The 14,153-nt window shown below is 37.2% G+C and overlaps 2 protein-coding genes across 5 annotated transcripts in view; one reads left to right on the top strand and one right to left on the bottom strand.

Annotated features, from left to right (window-relative positions):
- Positions 1–14,153, top strand: part of FANCB (FA complementation group B) — a 190,103-nt gene that overhangs the window by 163,677 nt on the left and 12,273 nt on the right. The gene's annotated exons all lie outside the window — the stretch shown is intronic.
- The window catches only part of GLRA2 (glycine receptor alpha 2), a 227,814-nt gene continuing 213,873 nt past the window's right edge, over positions 213–14,153 (bottom strand). For 2 of the 4 annotated variants that reach the window (XM_055267588.1, XM_055267589.1), the window contains exon 9: positions 213–1,784. In XM_055267588.1, the coding sequence (XP_055123563.1) occupies positions 1,506–1,784 (279 nt within the window). In that variant the 3' untranslated portion in view covers positions 213–1,505. The remainder of the gene's footprint in view (positions 1,785–14,153) is intronic. The other 2 variants (XM_055267590.2, XM_055267591.2) reach the window with 1 other exon arrangement.

The raw sequence follows: 14,153 nt of genomic DNA, 5'->3' as shown, positions 1-14,153 counted from the left end.
GGATAACATTAGGAGAAATGCCTAGTGTAGATGATGGGTTGATGGGCACAGAAAACCACCATGGCACATGTATACCTATGTAACAAACCTGCACGTTCTGCAAATGTATCCCAGAACTTAAAGTATAATAATAAAAATTTTCAAATAAAAAATGAGATAAAGTAAATATCTACATTTTAATTCAAAAATGAAAATGAAAGCCTCTAGAGAAGTTTGCGGCACACTTAGCTTTATTGAAATTGAACAAATGCTTTTTAAAATAAACCCTTGTACAGCACATGTAAAATTTAATTATTTCCTTATATTTTTACAGGTTGTCTTTTATCTGAGTAAGCAAAAATACGTCTTTTTTTTTCTTACTTAAAACATGTAGCCAGAATTCAAACCACGTAGCTCTGGTACCAAAAAGGCAACAGGTTATGAAAATCACAGTACAATTTTAAAATTCTTTAAGTTAGTTAAGGATATTTAAAACAATGTTCACTTATATTGACAGTAGAAATCATGGGTCAGTTGACATTAGGACTAGTAGTTACACCTACAATGAGAGCAGAAATGGAAAGTTCAAGCTGACCTGAGCTACACTGTTCAGGACACATCATCTCGATAAATACTGTAGCTGAGTAGCTGCAATGGCTAGTCACAGTTGGGCGATTAAAGTCACGTGTAAATATAGCCAAAGCAAAAATATATATATATAGTGCACTAACTTGGATATAAAATAAAGTGGGCATTTATTAAGAGGGTACACTATCAAATTAATTACACAATACACAATTTAAGTTTCAAAATTTTATCTTGGAAAGAAAAATATTAAAATGCACACCTATATGGACAGTAAAGTAGAAATTTTTCTGTCATTGGTGTTTATTTTGTCATTGTTATTTACTGGATAAATAATAGAAATAATTTATGACCCACAAAAGGATTTCTGAAGTGAAACACTAATTAATTACAGACATTGTAAAGAACATAGCTTAGGAGGCTTGTTTTAAAAACGAGGCAGCATTTTCCTGAAAAAGTTTGGTCCTCGACTCACTATAGGCTAGTCACTATGGTCAGATGGTTAAGCATTTTTGAAGTGTGTGTGTGTGTGTGTGTGTGTGTGTGTGTATGTGTATAGCTAACTTTTCAGTACCAGAATTAGTTAAAGCCAAACCAAACCAAAAGGACCAAAAGGCAAACAGCCCTTAAGAACTTGACCCCGCATATCATTATCATGTCTGATTGATGCACATATCATGTCTGACTGAAAGAACAATGCTAAAGATTATGGAAGGGAATTATGCTCCCGTGATTCTGCAACCCCTTAATTTTGTGCAGTTTTCTTCATCACCCATATAACTTGTCTTTTTTTCATGTAGGTGCCAGGAAACCCACCCCCATGACCCTCCCTCCCCCCTCCCTCAATCTTCTCCTCTGTCAAAGTGATATAAAGACAATTTCATTGTGTATTTACAAGCACAACACTGAGGCAAGAAGGTCCCAGGGTCTGTAGGGCACATCTATTTCTTGTGGACATCTTCATGCCGAATGATCTTGTATGTGATCCAGTAAAAGATGTTGAAAATGAGGAAGGCCAATGGGAAGGCAGCTCGAGATATCGTGTCAATCCTTTTTGCCCGGTCCACAAACTTCTTCTTGATAGCATCTGCATCTTTTGGCGGTTGTGGGAGTGGGTTGGCAGGTGTGGCCTTGACAGCTGTTCCATCTTTCACTTGGAGGCAGTGACCCATCCCATAACCGCTAAAATTAAAACGACTTTCACGAGTAACGTCTTCTTCCTGACAGAATAAAGACAGAGGAAGCACAGATTGGTTGTCAGTCAAGTTAGATGGAAGATGCTTAAAATTCTTTAGAAGTAAAAGGATAAATCACAGTTAACTGGCGGTGTGGGAGGCTTTTGGAATAGCGAGTTCTCTTTCAAGTTCAACTCAATTATTCATAGAACAGATACAGTTCATTAACTTTTCAGACTGAGAAATTAAGGGTAAGAATAATGACTTTGTGGTCATTTTAATTAATTAACAAACAGAAACACCTACATTATATTCAGTACTGACTTTCCCAAAATCTAGTTGATTAATCCCTAGATGTGAATAGAGATTTTAAAGCAGTTCTCCAAATCCCAGTGTTACACTGTAAGTCTATGAAGAGGACCATTCATTCATTCATTCATTCAGAAAACATTTACTGAGCCTGTGCCGTGTGCCTGGCCCTAAGGAACCTATAGTATTGTGGTTCATTCACAGTGCAATTCCTCCATTAACATTAGGTTTAATGTTGATGTTACATCTAAGATGAGCCCCTTAAATAGATACCTGGTCCCCCTCCAGCCCTCTAGTTCATGTCATTTATATAGCAGAGATTAAATATTCATTAATAATTTAATTTTTCCAGTGTTGATTTTTAACATTGATTATTTGGCTGGTGAATCATTTCTACCGTATTTAAATGTGTCATTTTAGCTGATGTCAGTGATATTTGTATGATTATTTCTACATAAATTAGATAAAAGTCTGAAAAATTGTATTTATTCCTTGGTGTAAAGGACAAATAGCCTTAGAGAAAAATATATGGGATCTGAGTGTGTGTTTGGGTCAAAGGAGGGGGTCAAATGGTGGGGTTGAAAAGTTGGGGTTGAAAAGCTGGGATTGAAATGACTTAGCTGTAAACAGCCATCAATTGAATTTTCTTCTGTAACTAGATTACTGCCTTCCACAATAATACGCAACTCTTCTGAGTCACCAGAGGCACTAAACTCTTTATCTTGCCAGATAATAATAATGGTTATGTTTCCCAAAAGACAAGGAAACTTGGTATTAATTTTATTTCATTAATGCTTACTGAATGTCAGTAGTGTCTTCAGCCACATATAAAAGGTACACTAAATGAAGGACTTATAATATGAATGACAGCCTAAGTATAACTCAAATGGTACAACAAGGACAATTTGTACCTTGTGTACTTAAATGAGTTTTGTAAGTTCAACAGCAGATCCCTGGAGAGATAAGCAAGGTGAGAAGAGCTATTTCAGTTAATTACACTTCATCATGTGCAAAATGGGGAGTGAAAGAGCATGTAACAGTTTAAAGAGTGGTGCAAGGACTTCAGAATAGGTAGATTAGATTATAGTATACGTGCTCAGATGGGCAGCTGCAGAACCTGGAAGGCAGAACAGATTTGCTCCTATGTGGCTCATTTAGCTAGGTTAGTGAAGTACCCAGGTGCCATCTCCCTTTGTGGGAGATACATGCAGCCTGAAAATGAAGAAGAGTTCAACACAGTCCTTGAGGCTTTTGATTTATCAACATTGCCCATTGTGATACAGTATCTCTGGTGAAGCCAGCCCTAAACATCGCTGAACATTCCACTGCAACCTGGCAATGACTTGGAATTTGAGCTGGAGAGATAGCAAGGTGTGAATAATGGCCAAATATTCCATGTCATCCTTCACCATGTAAATTTGATCTCCAGGAAAATCAGGTGGGAAAACAGAAACCTCATTTGCTTGATACATTAGTAGGTTTTATTAACGAATGCACCTAGTGCTTCCAATAAAAAAATTAATTATAACCTTTATTATTATTATTTTTTGAGACAGTCTCACTCTGTGGCCCAGGCTGGGGTGAACTGGCATGATCATAGCTCACTGCAGTCTCGACCTCCTGGGCTCAAGTGATCCTCCTGCCTCAGACCCCTGAGTAGCTGGGACTACAGGTATGAGCCACCATGCCCAGCTAATTTTTTGTTTAACTTTTTGTAGAGATGGGGTCCCACTATGTTGCTAAGGCTGGTCTTGAACTCCTGGGCTCACGTGATTTTCCTGCCTCGGCCTAGTTGTAACCTTTAATCAGACCATTATATCACAAAAATCAGACCAAAGGTCTTTAAAAAGTAACTATAAAACTACTACTTTATAAAGCCATCTTTCCATACTTTTATTTATATGGGATTATCCTACACAAGTTGGCTAAAGGCACTCTGTCTCATTTCTTAACAAAATATAATAAAGGATTTTTAATTCAACCATTAATTGTTGAGTATTGCCTCTATGACAAGCATTGTACTAGGTGCTGGGAGACAATTGATGAAGTTGGACAAGGGCTGTATCTGCATGGAACTTTCAGAATCTGGTGGAAGGGGCCAAACTAAAGGTATTATCATATAAGGATGTCAGCAAACAAAATCCAGCCTAACATCGGAGTACTTCCATGTGCTCAGCTATATAAACTCGATAATGAAGACTTAAGTGGGACTCAGATTCAAATATTAAATCTGTTTTCTTTGCCTTAAAAATACGAATATTTTATGGATGCAAAAGTTTTAAATAAGTGAAGCCTTTCAAAATGTGGAATAACCGGATATATTAATTATTACAGCGTCATCAGTGTCCTCATAACTATCTGAAGACTTACTTAGTGCTTAGCATGAAAAGGAAGCACATACAGGTCGTTAGGAGGAGGGGACTTGTTATAGGCAGTCTTGGACTTCCCAACTACTACTAATTGGTAATTAGATCTCAACCAGTGTGAAGTAGAAATGATGCCAGTTGGTTTAGTAAAGAAAGATCCGCTCTGGGAATTTGGATATTTCTGTTCTGTGCCTGCTCCAAGGCTTATAAGCTGTGTTGACCTTAGGCAAGCTACTTATTCTTTCAAGGCCTCAGGGACCTCATGCCAATAATGTCAAGGCTGAGCTGGGATCTGTAGGTTTCAGCTCTGGCTGCTGGGGAACTTTTACAAATACATGTATGCCTGCCTCCCCTCCCAGCCCTTTCTAGGTTAGTCTCTGGGGATGAGAACTTAGGATCTATTTTTTTAAAGATCCAGTGACTCTAATGTAAAATGTTGGAAACCACTGGTCTAGATGAGTTCTGATGTCCATCTCTAAAATGTACAACCTATTCTATATTTTTAAGTCTAAAGTTACTATTCAAATAGAAACAACCCCTCAAAATACCTTTCTCCTTATCTGCTCAATTTACTGTGCTGTTTTTTTCCTTTGCATATCTGCAGAATCTTGCAAATTACAGTTCTCACCTCTATAAACCTTTAGAAACTCATGATTAAGCATATAGTTCACTGCCTCAGTAAGATAATGTTCTTTTAAATTCTGAAGCCCCTAAAGAAATAGAAAGGGTATGTAGGTAGTAAACTATTTTTAGCACACAAAAGGAAACTTAAATATACATGTCCACGTGTCTTTTCAGACTGACTCATTCATTTAATTTCTATAGTCTTTCATCACATACTGTGAATGGACAGCTGAAAAGATTAACTCATTCAATTAACAGAGCTAGAATAGAAGGATGCCAGGTTAGAATCTCATTATATTGTACATCGTCATGCAAACTGTGGGGGCTTAATAAATGTTTGCTGAATAATGAACAAAAGGGAATTTTAAGAGGGTTTTCCCTATGCTTGAAAATACTTTCCTCATTCATTCAACACTATTTCAAATTATGCCTCTGAGCATAGTTATAGCTAATTTTTTTTTTTTTTTTTTTGAGACGGAGTCTTTCTCTGTCCCCCAGGCTGGAGTGCAGTGGCGTGATCTCGGCTCACTGCAAGCTCCACCTCCCGGGTTCACGCCATTCTCCTGCCTCAGCCTCCCGAGTAGCTGGGACTACAGGTGCCTGCCAACACGCCCGGCTAATTTTTTGTATTTTTAGTAGAGACTGGATTTCACCGTGTTAGCCAGGATGGTCTCAATCTCCTGACCTCGTGATCCACCCGCCTCGGCCTCCCAAAGTGCTGGGATTACAGGCTTGAGTGTTATAGCTAATTTAATCAATTCTTTAAAATTCTCTGCCACAAAAATAAACCTGTTGTGAGTAAAAATTATCCATTTAAGTTTTTATGTGCAGGAGGTATGAATGCTAGTTTAAGGGTCTTCTTATTTACCATTATGATGCATTCAATGCCTTTTAAATATAGAACTTTATGGTATTCACATCAAAGGAGATGGTTTTGATTCTGAAAACATAACTGCAACCAACTGGAATTTTTTTGTGTTATAATAAATGACTAATTGCCTTTCTAGCAGGTTCAGAATAAAATGTTATGGTAATATGACAAGATTCCTATATGAAATGAGCTTGAGTCATGGATAAATTGAAACTAAAATAAAGAACAATCTGTAGCCACAGCTGAGTTAAGCATATTTACAGGTAGAGTCAGTTAGGTCCTTCCAGTAAGGAAATAATAATTAATTTTAGACATATATTCTCCATTTCTTCTGATTAGCCAGAAACTCAATTAATTATCCATCATCTTCCATCTTTAGTAACTGAGCAATAAGCACTTCTAGCTGACCCTCTTTTGTTATTCACTGATTAGTTAAATTCTCACAGAAAATGAATCATCCAGTCAAGGTTTCAATACATGCAATTTTTATATCGCACTTTGATAAGATCTCCTTAATCCCGTCTGCTGTGTAAAGCACTGCCATGGCACTGTGCAATTTGCTTGAAATTTATTATCTAATTTTATTAATTTTATGCATCAGTTTTACTTATTGTAAAATTTGCTCATTCCTGTGTTTAGAATAATTCTTGTCTAGATGGGAAATTGACCTAAAGCTCACTGGAATTGCATTGTAGTGAATTGTTTGTCATAAGCAAATAATTTCAATATAATTAAAGAACATGGCACTTACAAATGAAAAGATTTTAGCAGAGTCTATATTTGTAACTTTTCTTTTATTCTTGAGAAAGGAGGAAGTAAAAGGACTCCTAGAAATCTTTCCATCGCATTTCTCACACAGATTTTTTTATGGGACTGAGCCTCCTTTCTGCTGGAACAGGAAATTTCTCAGTTGGAACTGAAGGTTGTAGTGAGTCTTACTCAGTGCAAGGACATAATGGACTCTCCGGCCTGTCTTAGGAAGCAATATGTGTCCAAATACAGTGGGTTTTCACTGAAAAAATCTCCCAAGCAAATGATGGTTGAATGATGCTTAATCACTTTCTTGTGTCGATAACATCCAAAATCCTCTCTTCTAGCTCCTTGAAAAAAAACAATAAATTATTGTTTACTGTAGTGCTATAGAATACTAAAACTTGTTCTTCTTATGTAGCTGTACTTTTGTATCTGTTAATCAAACTGTCCCTATTCCTCACTCCTTTCTACCCTTCTCTTCCTCTAGTAACCACTGTTCTACCCTCTACCTCTATGAGATCTAGTTTTTCAGCTCCCAAAAATGAGAAATTGTAGTATTTCTCTTTTTCTGCCTGACTTATTTCCCTTAACATAATGTCCTCCAGACTCATCCATGTTGCTATGAATGACAGGATTTGATTTTTTAAGACTGACATAGTACTGCATTATGTATGAATACTACATTTTCTTTATCCATTTATCTGTTGATGGATATGTATGTTGATTTTATATCTTGTCTTTTGTAAATAGTGCTGCAGTAAATAAGGGAGTGCAGATATCTCTTTAACATACTGTTTTCCTTTCCTTTGGATATAGAGCCAGTATTGGGATTGCTGGATTATATGGTAGTTCTGTTTTTAGCTTTTTGAGTTGTACTGTTTTCCATAATGGCTGTATTAATGTACATTCCCACCAACAGTATATAAGAGTTCCCTTTCTTCTGCATTTTTGCTAGCATTTGTTATTTTTTGTCTTTTTGATAATAGCTATTCTAACTGGGGTGAGATGATATCTCATTGTGATTTTGATTTGCATTTCTTTGATGACTAGTGATATTGAGCATTCTTTCATATACCTGTTGGTCATTTGTGTGTCTTCTTTTGAGAAATGTCTATTCAGATACTTTTTCCATTTTTAAATTGGGTTATTTGGATTTTTTGCTGTTGAGTTATTTGAGCTCCTTGTATATTTTTGATATTGATCCCTTATTGGATGAAGAGTTTGAAAGTATCTTCTCCTATTCTTCAGGTTGAGCTACATTTTAGTTCAATACCTGTAATCAATGTTTCACCCATTGAAGTCTTTTATAGGTCATTAATTATTTCCCCTTACCCAGAAAAGAAAATAAAACACCAATAACAAAAAACAGCTTTCTATTTTACTATTCCTGTAGGTGTGCATTTAATATTGGTGGTCTTGGAAAAGGGAGTGAGCATATTTTGCACGTTGGAGGGATGTGAATTGTGGGAAGAGGGTGGACTGTGGCAAAATGTATTTGTCAAAGATGGCCACAACAATATATCTCATTCACATGGTTTCTTCATTGTGACTTTAAAGCTCCTCCTACTGAGAGTTAGGGGTCTATGTCCCCTCTCTTTGAATCTAGGCAGGCTTATGTTTGCTTGTAAGTAATAGAATGCAGTGAAGATGACACTGTATGACTTCCAGTGTTAGTTCATAAAAGGCAATGCAGCTCTGCCGTGTTCACTGGTGCACTTGGGCCTGGAGTCTTGGGACACTGTATAAAAAATCCAACTACCCTGAGGCTGCCATGCTGTGAGGAAGTCAAGCCACATGGAAAGGCTATGCGTAGGCACTCTGATGAGCAGTCTTAGTCTTAGAGTTTTCCTAACCTAGGCACCAGACATGTGAACAAACAAGTCTACAGATGACTAACTCCTAGCTGTCAAGTAACCATGTGTCTTTGAATCGTCCGAGCTAATATGTCAGACATCATGTAGTAGAGACAAGTCATCCCTACTCTGCCTTTTACAAATTCCTGAGCATAGTAAGATGATTGTTTTGTGCCAATAAGTTTGAAGTGGTTTATTCAGCACAGTAACTGGAACAGGCTATTTGAGTCATCATTGTGCCAAATATTACACTTTCAATAGCTAGTTATCTAAACCTAGAATTCCTGGCATAAAGTAAGATAAATATTACAAATACATGGGATTGAATGTGTTCCTGATTGACCACTGGTTGGCTTTTCAAATTTAAAAGTAGGACTAAAAATGCCAATCTAAGTACAGTGTTGGTGAAAACTGCTCTATAAGCCATGCTAGGTAAACTGGCTAGTGGCTCTCTGTGCAGTGAGCTGCCTGTATCTTATCTTAGTCACTTGAGATACAGCATCACTGCCTAAGGCTCCAATATCCACCCTTCTATAGGAATCATGTCCCTGAAGAACTAGCAGCACTATAATGTAATGTCGTATTGATAGAGAATGTAACTTCTGCTTGAAAAATAAACATCTTGACTTCACCTCAGTAATGATACATCAGCAGGAAACCAATGTCATACCCGATGACATTCTCAGGAGTACCATTTCAGAGACTCACATTTACTCATCAGCCTATCTCTCCTCTGTTATAAAACCAAACACAAGTGTGCTTCCTTTCAAAATAAGTATCTGAACCATATAAAAGCAATAAATCAGTGGATGATTTCTTTGAAATTGGATTCGTAACTGAGTAATCTAGTGCATGCTCAAAAAATTCTTGATAAATCCTTGTTTATTGACTGATGATGGATTTTTTTTTTACTTTACAGAAGGATCTTCCAGTTGCTAGTAAATCCAAGCTCACCTAATTCATGATGTACTCCACATAAAGTGATTTATACTTAACCTTTTCTATACTATCTGCATTCCACAGAGTTGAATGTACTCATAACTATATACAACTCTATGACAAAATAAACTTAAAAAAGAAAGATGATCTCTACAAATAAATATTAGAGCAGGCTTATGTATAGGTAAAGATTGTGAATGAATGCAATCAAAACCTGACCTGGTTAGAAAAGTGAGCCCGTGTCCTATAAGGTAGTTTAATTATTTCAATTTAAAATGATCAATGAGAGGTAAAACTGTGTGTAGGAGTATATATAAGAATTAAGCCCAGGTAAAGGACTTGATATCTACTTTTTTTTACTTTCTTAAGTGAAGAAATTGGCAGAAGGATAAAAGAAGAGTGAAATGGCAGAACTATCTCTTGGATGTGGCTGACCCTGCTTCTCTCACCTTGATGCACTGAAAGCTTCTCTCTGTACCCAGGCCCTCCACTTGGAGGGTGCCCACAGTTACACTGACCTCATCTGTCAATCCATTCAATTTATTGACCATCGGCAGTAATGTTGAATAAAGAAGCTCCTATTATAGGGCAGGCACTGGACTTGGCTCTGGAAGCACATAATTAAGATCTACTTCTAAACTTTGGACACCTCAGATTTGTTGTTGCTTTTTTTGAAGGGGGCATAAATAACGAAATAGAGTATAATAGGAGGCATATTTTTGAGATATGTACAAAGGTTTACTGGGGTTCAGTTTAGCCTGAAGTCTCCAGAGTTGGTGAAGGTATTGACGGTAACACTGCTAAGACGTACAAGGCGATGGGCAAATCATCCATGATTCTCCTATTCTGAAAAAGACTTTCTAGTTACCTAGAAAATTTTAGATATTAATTTCCATTTTTCTTATTATTTTCTTTAATATTGCTTCCCATTCATATTAAAGGATAGATGCCCAAGGACTCTGGGTTTTGATAGCTGATTTCCACTATTATCTTTGCTCACCAGAGGGGTGAGCTCCTGGGAGTAGGTCAAAATTAACTCTGTAGCCATATTCTCTAGAGTACATTGCTTGGTTCCTAATCATTACTCAATAATTGCGTTTGGAGTGATCCTCTTAATTCTAAGTAAGGACACAGAAAAGTCGTGCTCCCTGGGGGAAGGCAGAGGACAGCAGTTGTCTCCTGGCAGGTAACTCTCTCTTTACCAATTGTAGTCCTTTCTGCAGCCTCTGGATCAATCTTTTCCCTCAAAGAACTTCCATCCTGTTCTACTCACTTTAAATAGACTGGATATTGCAGAGGAACAGAGGAAATCACTGGGCTAGAATCTGAAAGGCTTTGGTTGAATTCACATCTTTACTATAACCTAGATGTGTGAGTTTGGGACAGTCCCTCAATTTTTTTTTTGCTCTTCAATTTCCTCATCTTTAAAATGAAGAGATAGGACATTTGGCCATTTTCTGAATTTGTGGGTATAGGACTATAATGCTGGCTAGTATGTTGCCTTGAGACTAATCTCTAGCTGGTTGATATATTTAAGATTTTTCTTCCCAACCAGGGAGTAGACACATGCAAATAAGGGTTTTATTCTTTCTACCCCTGCCCTGAGACCTTCTGACAGGGTCAGCTTCGTGAGTGTGCATACTATACAGCCACACAGTGCCCAGTGCTTAGAAGGGTCCTGTGCTTGGCTTAATGCTCTGCTATAGCCATGTTGACGTTCATAATAATTTTTAAACAAGAGACCTACATTTTAATTTTGCACTGTGCTACACAGATTGTGGAGCTATCCCTGCCTTCTACTTTAGTGGAATAGATGCCATTGGGCCATTGCTTCCATTTCAAGACTTAATACTTTTCAACAGTTTCTCGTCTCCTTAATGACCACTCCCAAGCTCCTTCGTGTGACGTTCGAGGACCCCCATGTCCTGCCTTACACCTACTTCTCTCATAGGATTACATGACCTTTGACTATAAACTGCTTCCCTTTATATAGAATAATCCTCACCTCTTTTTACCTGGTAAACTCCTTCAAGTCTTTTAAGATTCTACTCTGCCATTATTCCATTCAGAATGCCTTTTCTTGACCCCTGAGCCTGAGCCATGGGTTCCTCCTTACCTCCTGTAGTACATGTCTCCATAATGGAATCTACTGCATCATATTAAATTCGGCTATTTACATGTCTGCCTCTTTCATGTAACTTTCAAGTGCAGGGGCCCATTCTGACATATTTGATATCCCCAGTACCTAGAATAATACTTGGCTGAATCTTCCTACATTGAATATATATATGTATAAAGTAAAGGCTTAAGTGAATGGTAATACGAAAAAAGTACTTTGTAACTTGAAAAGTCATTTCCTTGCTTATTTACCATATGGCTTATTTTTGCATATTGGATTTATATAAAATTAGGGCAAACCTAAGCTTAACAATGTCACTCAATAACTGAGGTATTCTATTTTTGAAACACTGTCCATTTTTTTGGCCGAGTATTAAGCTCGTGAGCAGCCACATAGTGTGAAAAATAGATTCACCCTATTAAGAATCTTGTAAGAAAGTGCATACTTCTTTGCAAAGAAAACAAATGGAATAGACAAAAATTTTAGAATATAAAGACTTTTTTTTCATTTATGTATCTGTTTACAATTCAAAATAATAAAGCTAGTTAAATGAAAAGTCAATACGTATTAGATATATTCAAATATTTTTCCAAATAAATTTCAATCTTATCAGTTAACACCCATAGCAAAAGACTAAGGAGTATTTGTATAACATTAGGGTATTTGAACTCATATTCTATTCATTTGGGTTTAGCAAGGAAAGCAAAATCCCTGTAAATCTATAGTAATTACCAAACATTCGTTTTTAAGTCTTAAAATTCTAATTAATGGAATATTCTCTTCATAAATCTCTTAAAACAAATTAATACCTGCACTGTGGTGCTGTGTACCATTTAGCTATCATTATACAACATCACCTTCATTGCCTTGATCACACATGTTATTTTTACAAGCCTCTGCATTTAAAAATGCCAGTAGGGCCTCTTATTCATGACAGACTTCACCCACAGTAATGGGGAAAATGTATGGGCAGGGGAGAACAAACAGAACTCAGTTGTGGTATGAGCAGAAATCTTGGAACTGATGTTGCCACAGCCTGTAAATGGCTGGGGTGGTGGCATAGGGAGTTGAATTGGGCTATACTACTCCTAGTTACCACCAAAACCCATTCTTTATTTCTTCTCATAATAGTGGATCTTTCTTTAGTTCAAGGTTGCTTACCTGCAGGAATATTGACACTTGGGGCTAGATAATTATTTGTTCTTGGGAACTGAGCTTTGCATTTCAGGATGTTTAGCAGCATACATGGCCTTTACCCACTAGATGCCAGTAGCACCCCACCCCTGAACTGTGACACCAAAAATGTCTCAAGAATTGCCAAGTGTCTCCTGGATGAGTAAATCAACGCTACTTGAGAACCCCTGTTTTGGCTGGTCATAAATGTGTACGTGGAAAGTCTGAATATTCTAGCCTCCCCTACACCTATGTGGGGCTATGCAACATATCTAGTATCAGGAAATAGAATCAGTTCAAGCTTCAAACCAGGAAATAGAATCAGTTCAAGCTTCAAACCAGAATCTAATAACTTCTTGCCATCTCCAACACTACATGCTGGTCTGAGCCACCCCTTGGTGGCTCATCAGGATAATTCCCACCAGAATTATTGCAGTAGTCATCTACATGGTCTGCTGGCTTCTAGACCTGTCCTCCCAACAATAATGTCTATTCTCAACATAGCAAATAAAGGGATTCTGTTAAATTTCCAGTCAAATCAGGTCATCTTCAGCTCAAAACTCACCAGTGGTTCTCCTCATAAGTCCTTGTAACATCCCCTTTACCTCTTAGACCTTAACTCCTGCTGTTCTCCCTCTAGCCCAGGAGTCAGCAAACATTTTCTGTAAAGGGCTAGATAGTAAACTTTTTAGGCTTTGTGGGCCATGCAAACTCTGAAGTCTTTGTCTTTTCAATGTATATTTTGAATAGAATTTTCTATAGTGAAATATATATTTCACTCTTCTTTGGATCATACCTCACCTACAGCACCACATTTTAAATGGACTAGAAGTAATTGTTTAAAAATAATTGTTTGGCTTTCTGTTCAAAATCTATCAAGCAGAAATGTTTTCATTTAATGTCATCTGTAGCCTTAGAGAGTAGTTTAGAAATTGATAATATGGCTGTGATATTTCAATTCCTCATAAGAGAAGCAATGCCTTGCATATGAAAATTCTTTCATAGCAGTTTCTGTCAATTCTGCTCTAGCTAGAGTGCTCAAAAGACACACAAAATTCTAAGAAGCATGAAGGTGAACATCTTCCATCTGGAGTATGAGCTGTTTGATTATTAATATCATTTGCCATCTGTTCAGGGTGCAAGGTGAATGTTGAGACTGGAGGGGTCAGGTGATTAGGGGATGAACCCACTACTAAACTCAAAACAATAACAATAGCATCAGTGACAAATCACATCAAGCATTTGCTTGTTTACTAACTTGGATGATCCTGACTGCCAAATTCTCTAGATCTTTATCGTGCTTCAACTTCTCTCTCTATATATATTCACACACCTGGTGCCAAAGTGATTATTGTATGGTATTATCTGTTGTTTATCTGGCACCACCACTCCTTAGGCATCTGCCTA

This window comes from Symphalangus syndactylus, chromosome X (genome assembly GCF_028878055.3).
Source record: "Symphalangus syndactylus isolate Jambi chromosome X, NHGRI_mSymSyn1-v2.1_pri, whole genome shotgun sequence".
Taxonomy (NCBI): Eukaryota; Metazoa; Chordata; class Mammalia; order Primates; family Hylobatidae; genus Symphalangus; species Symphalangus syndactylus.
The sequence above is the reverse complement of the archived record's forward strand: the minus strand, read 5'-3'. Positions and strand labels throughout refer to the sequence as shown.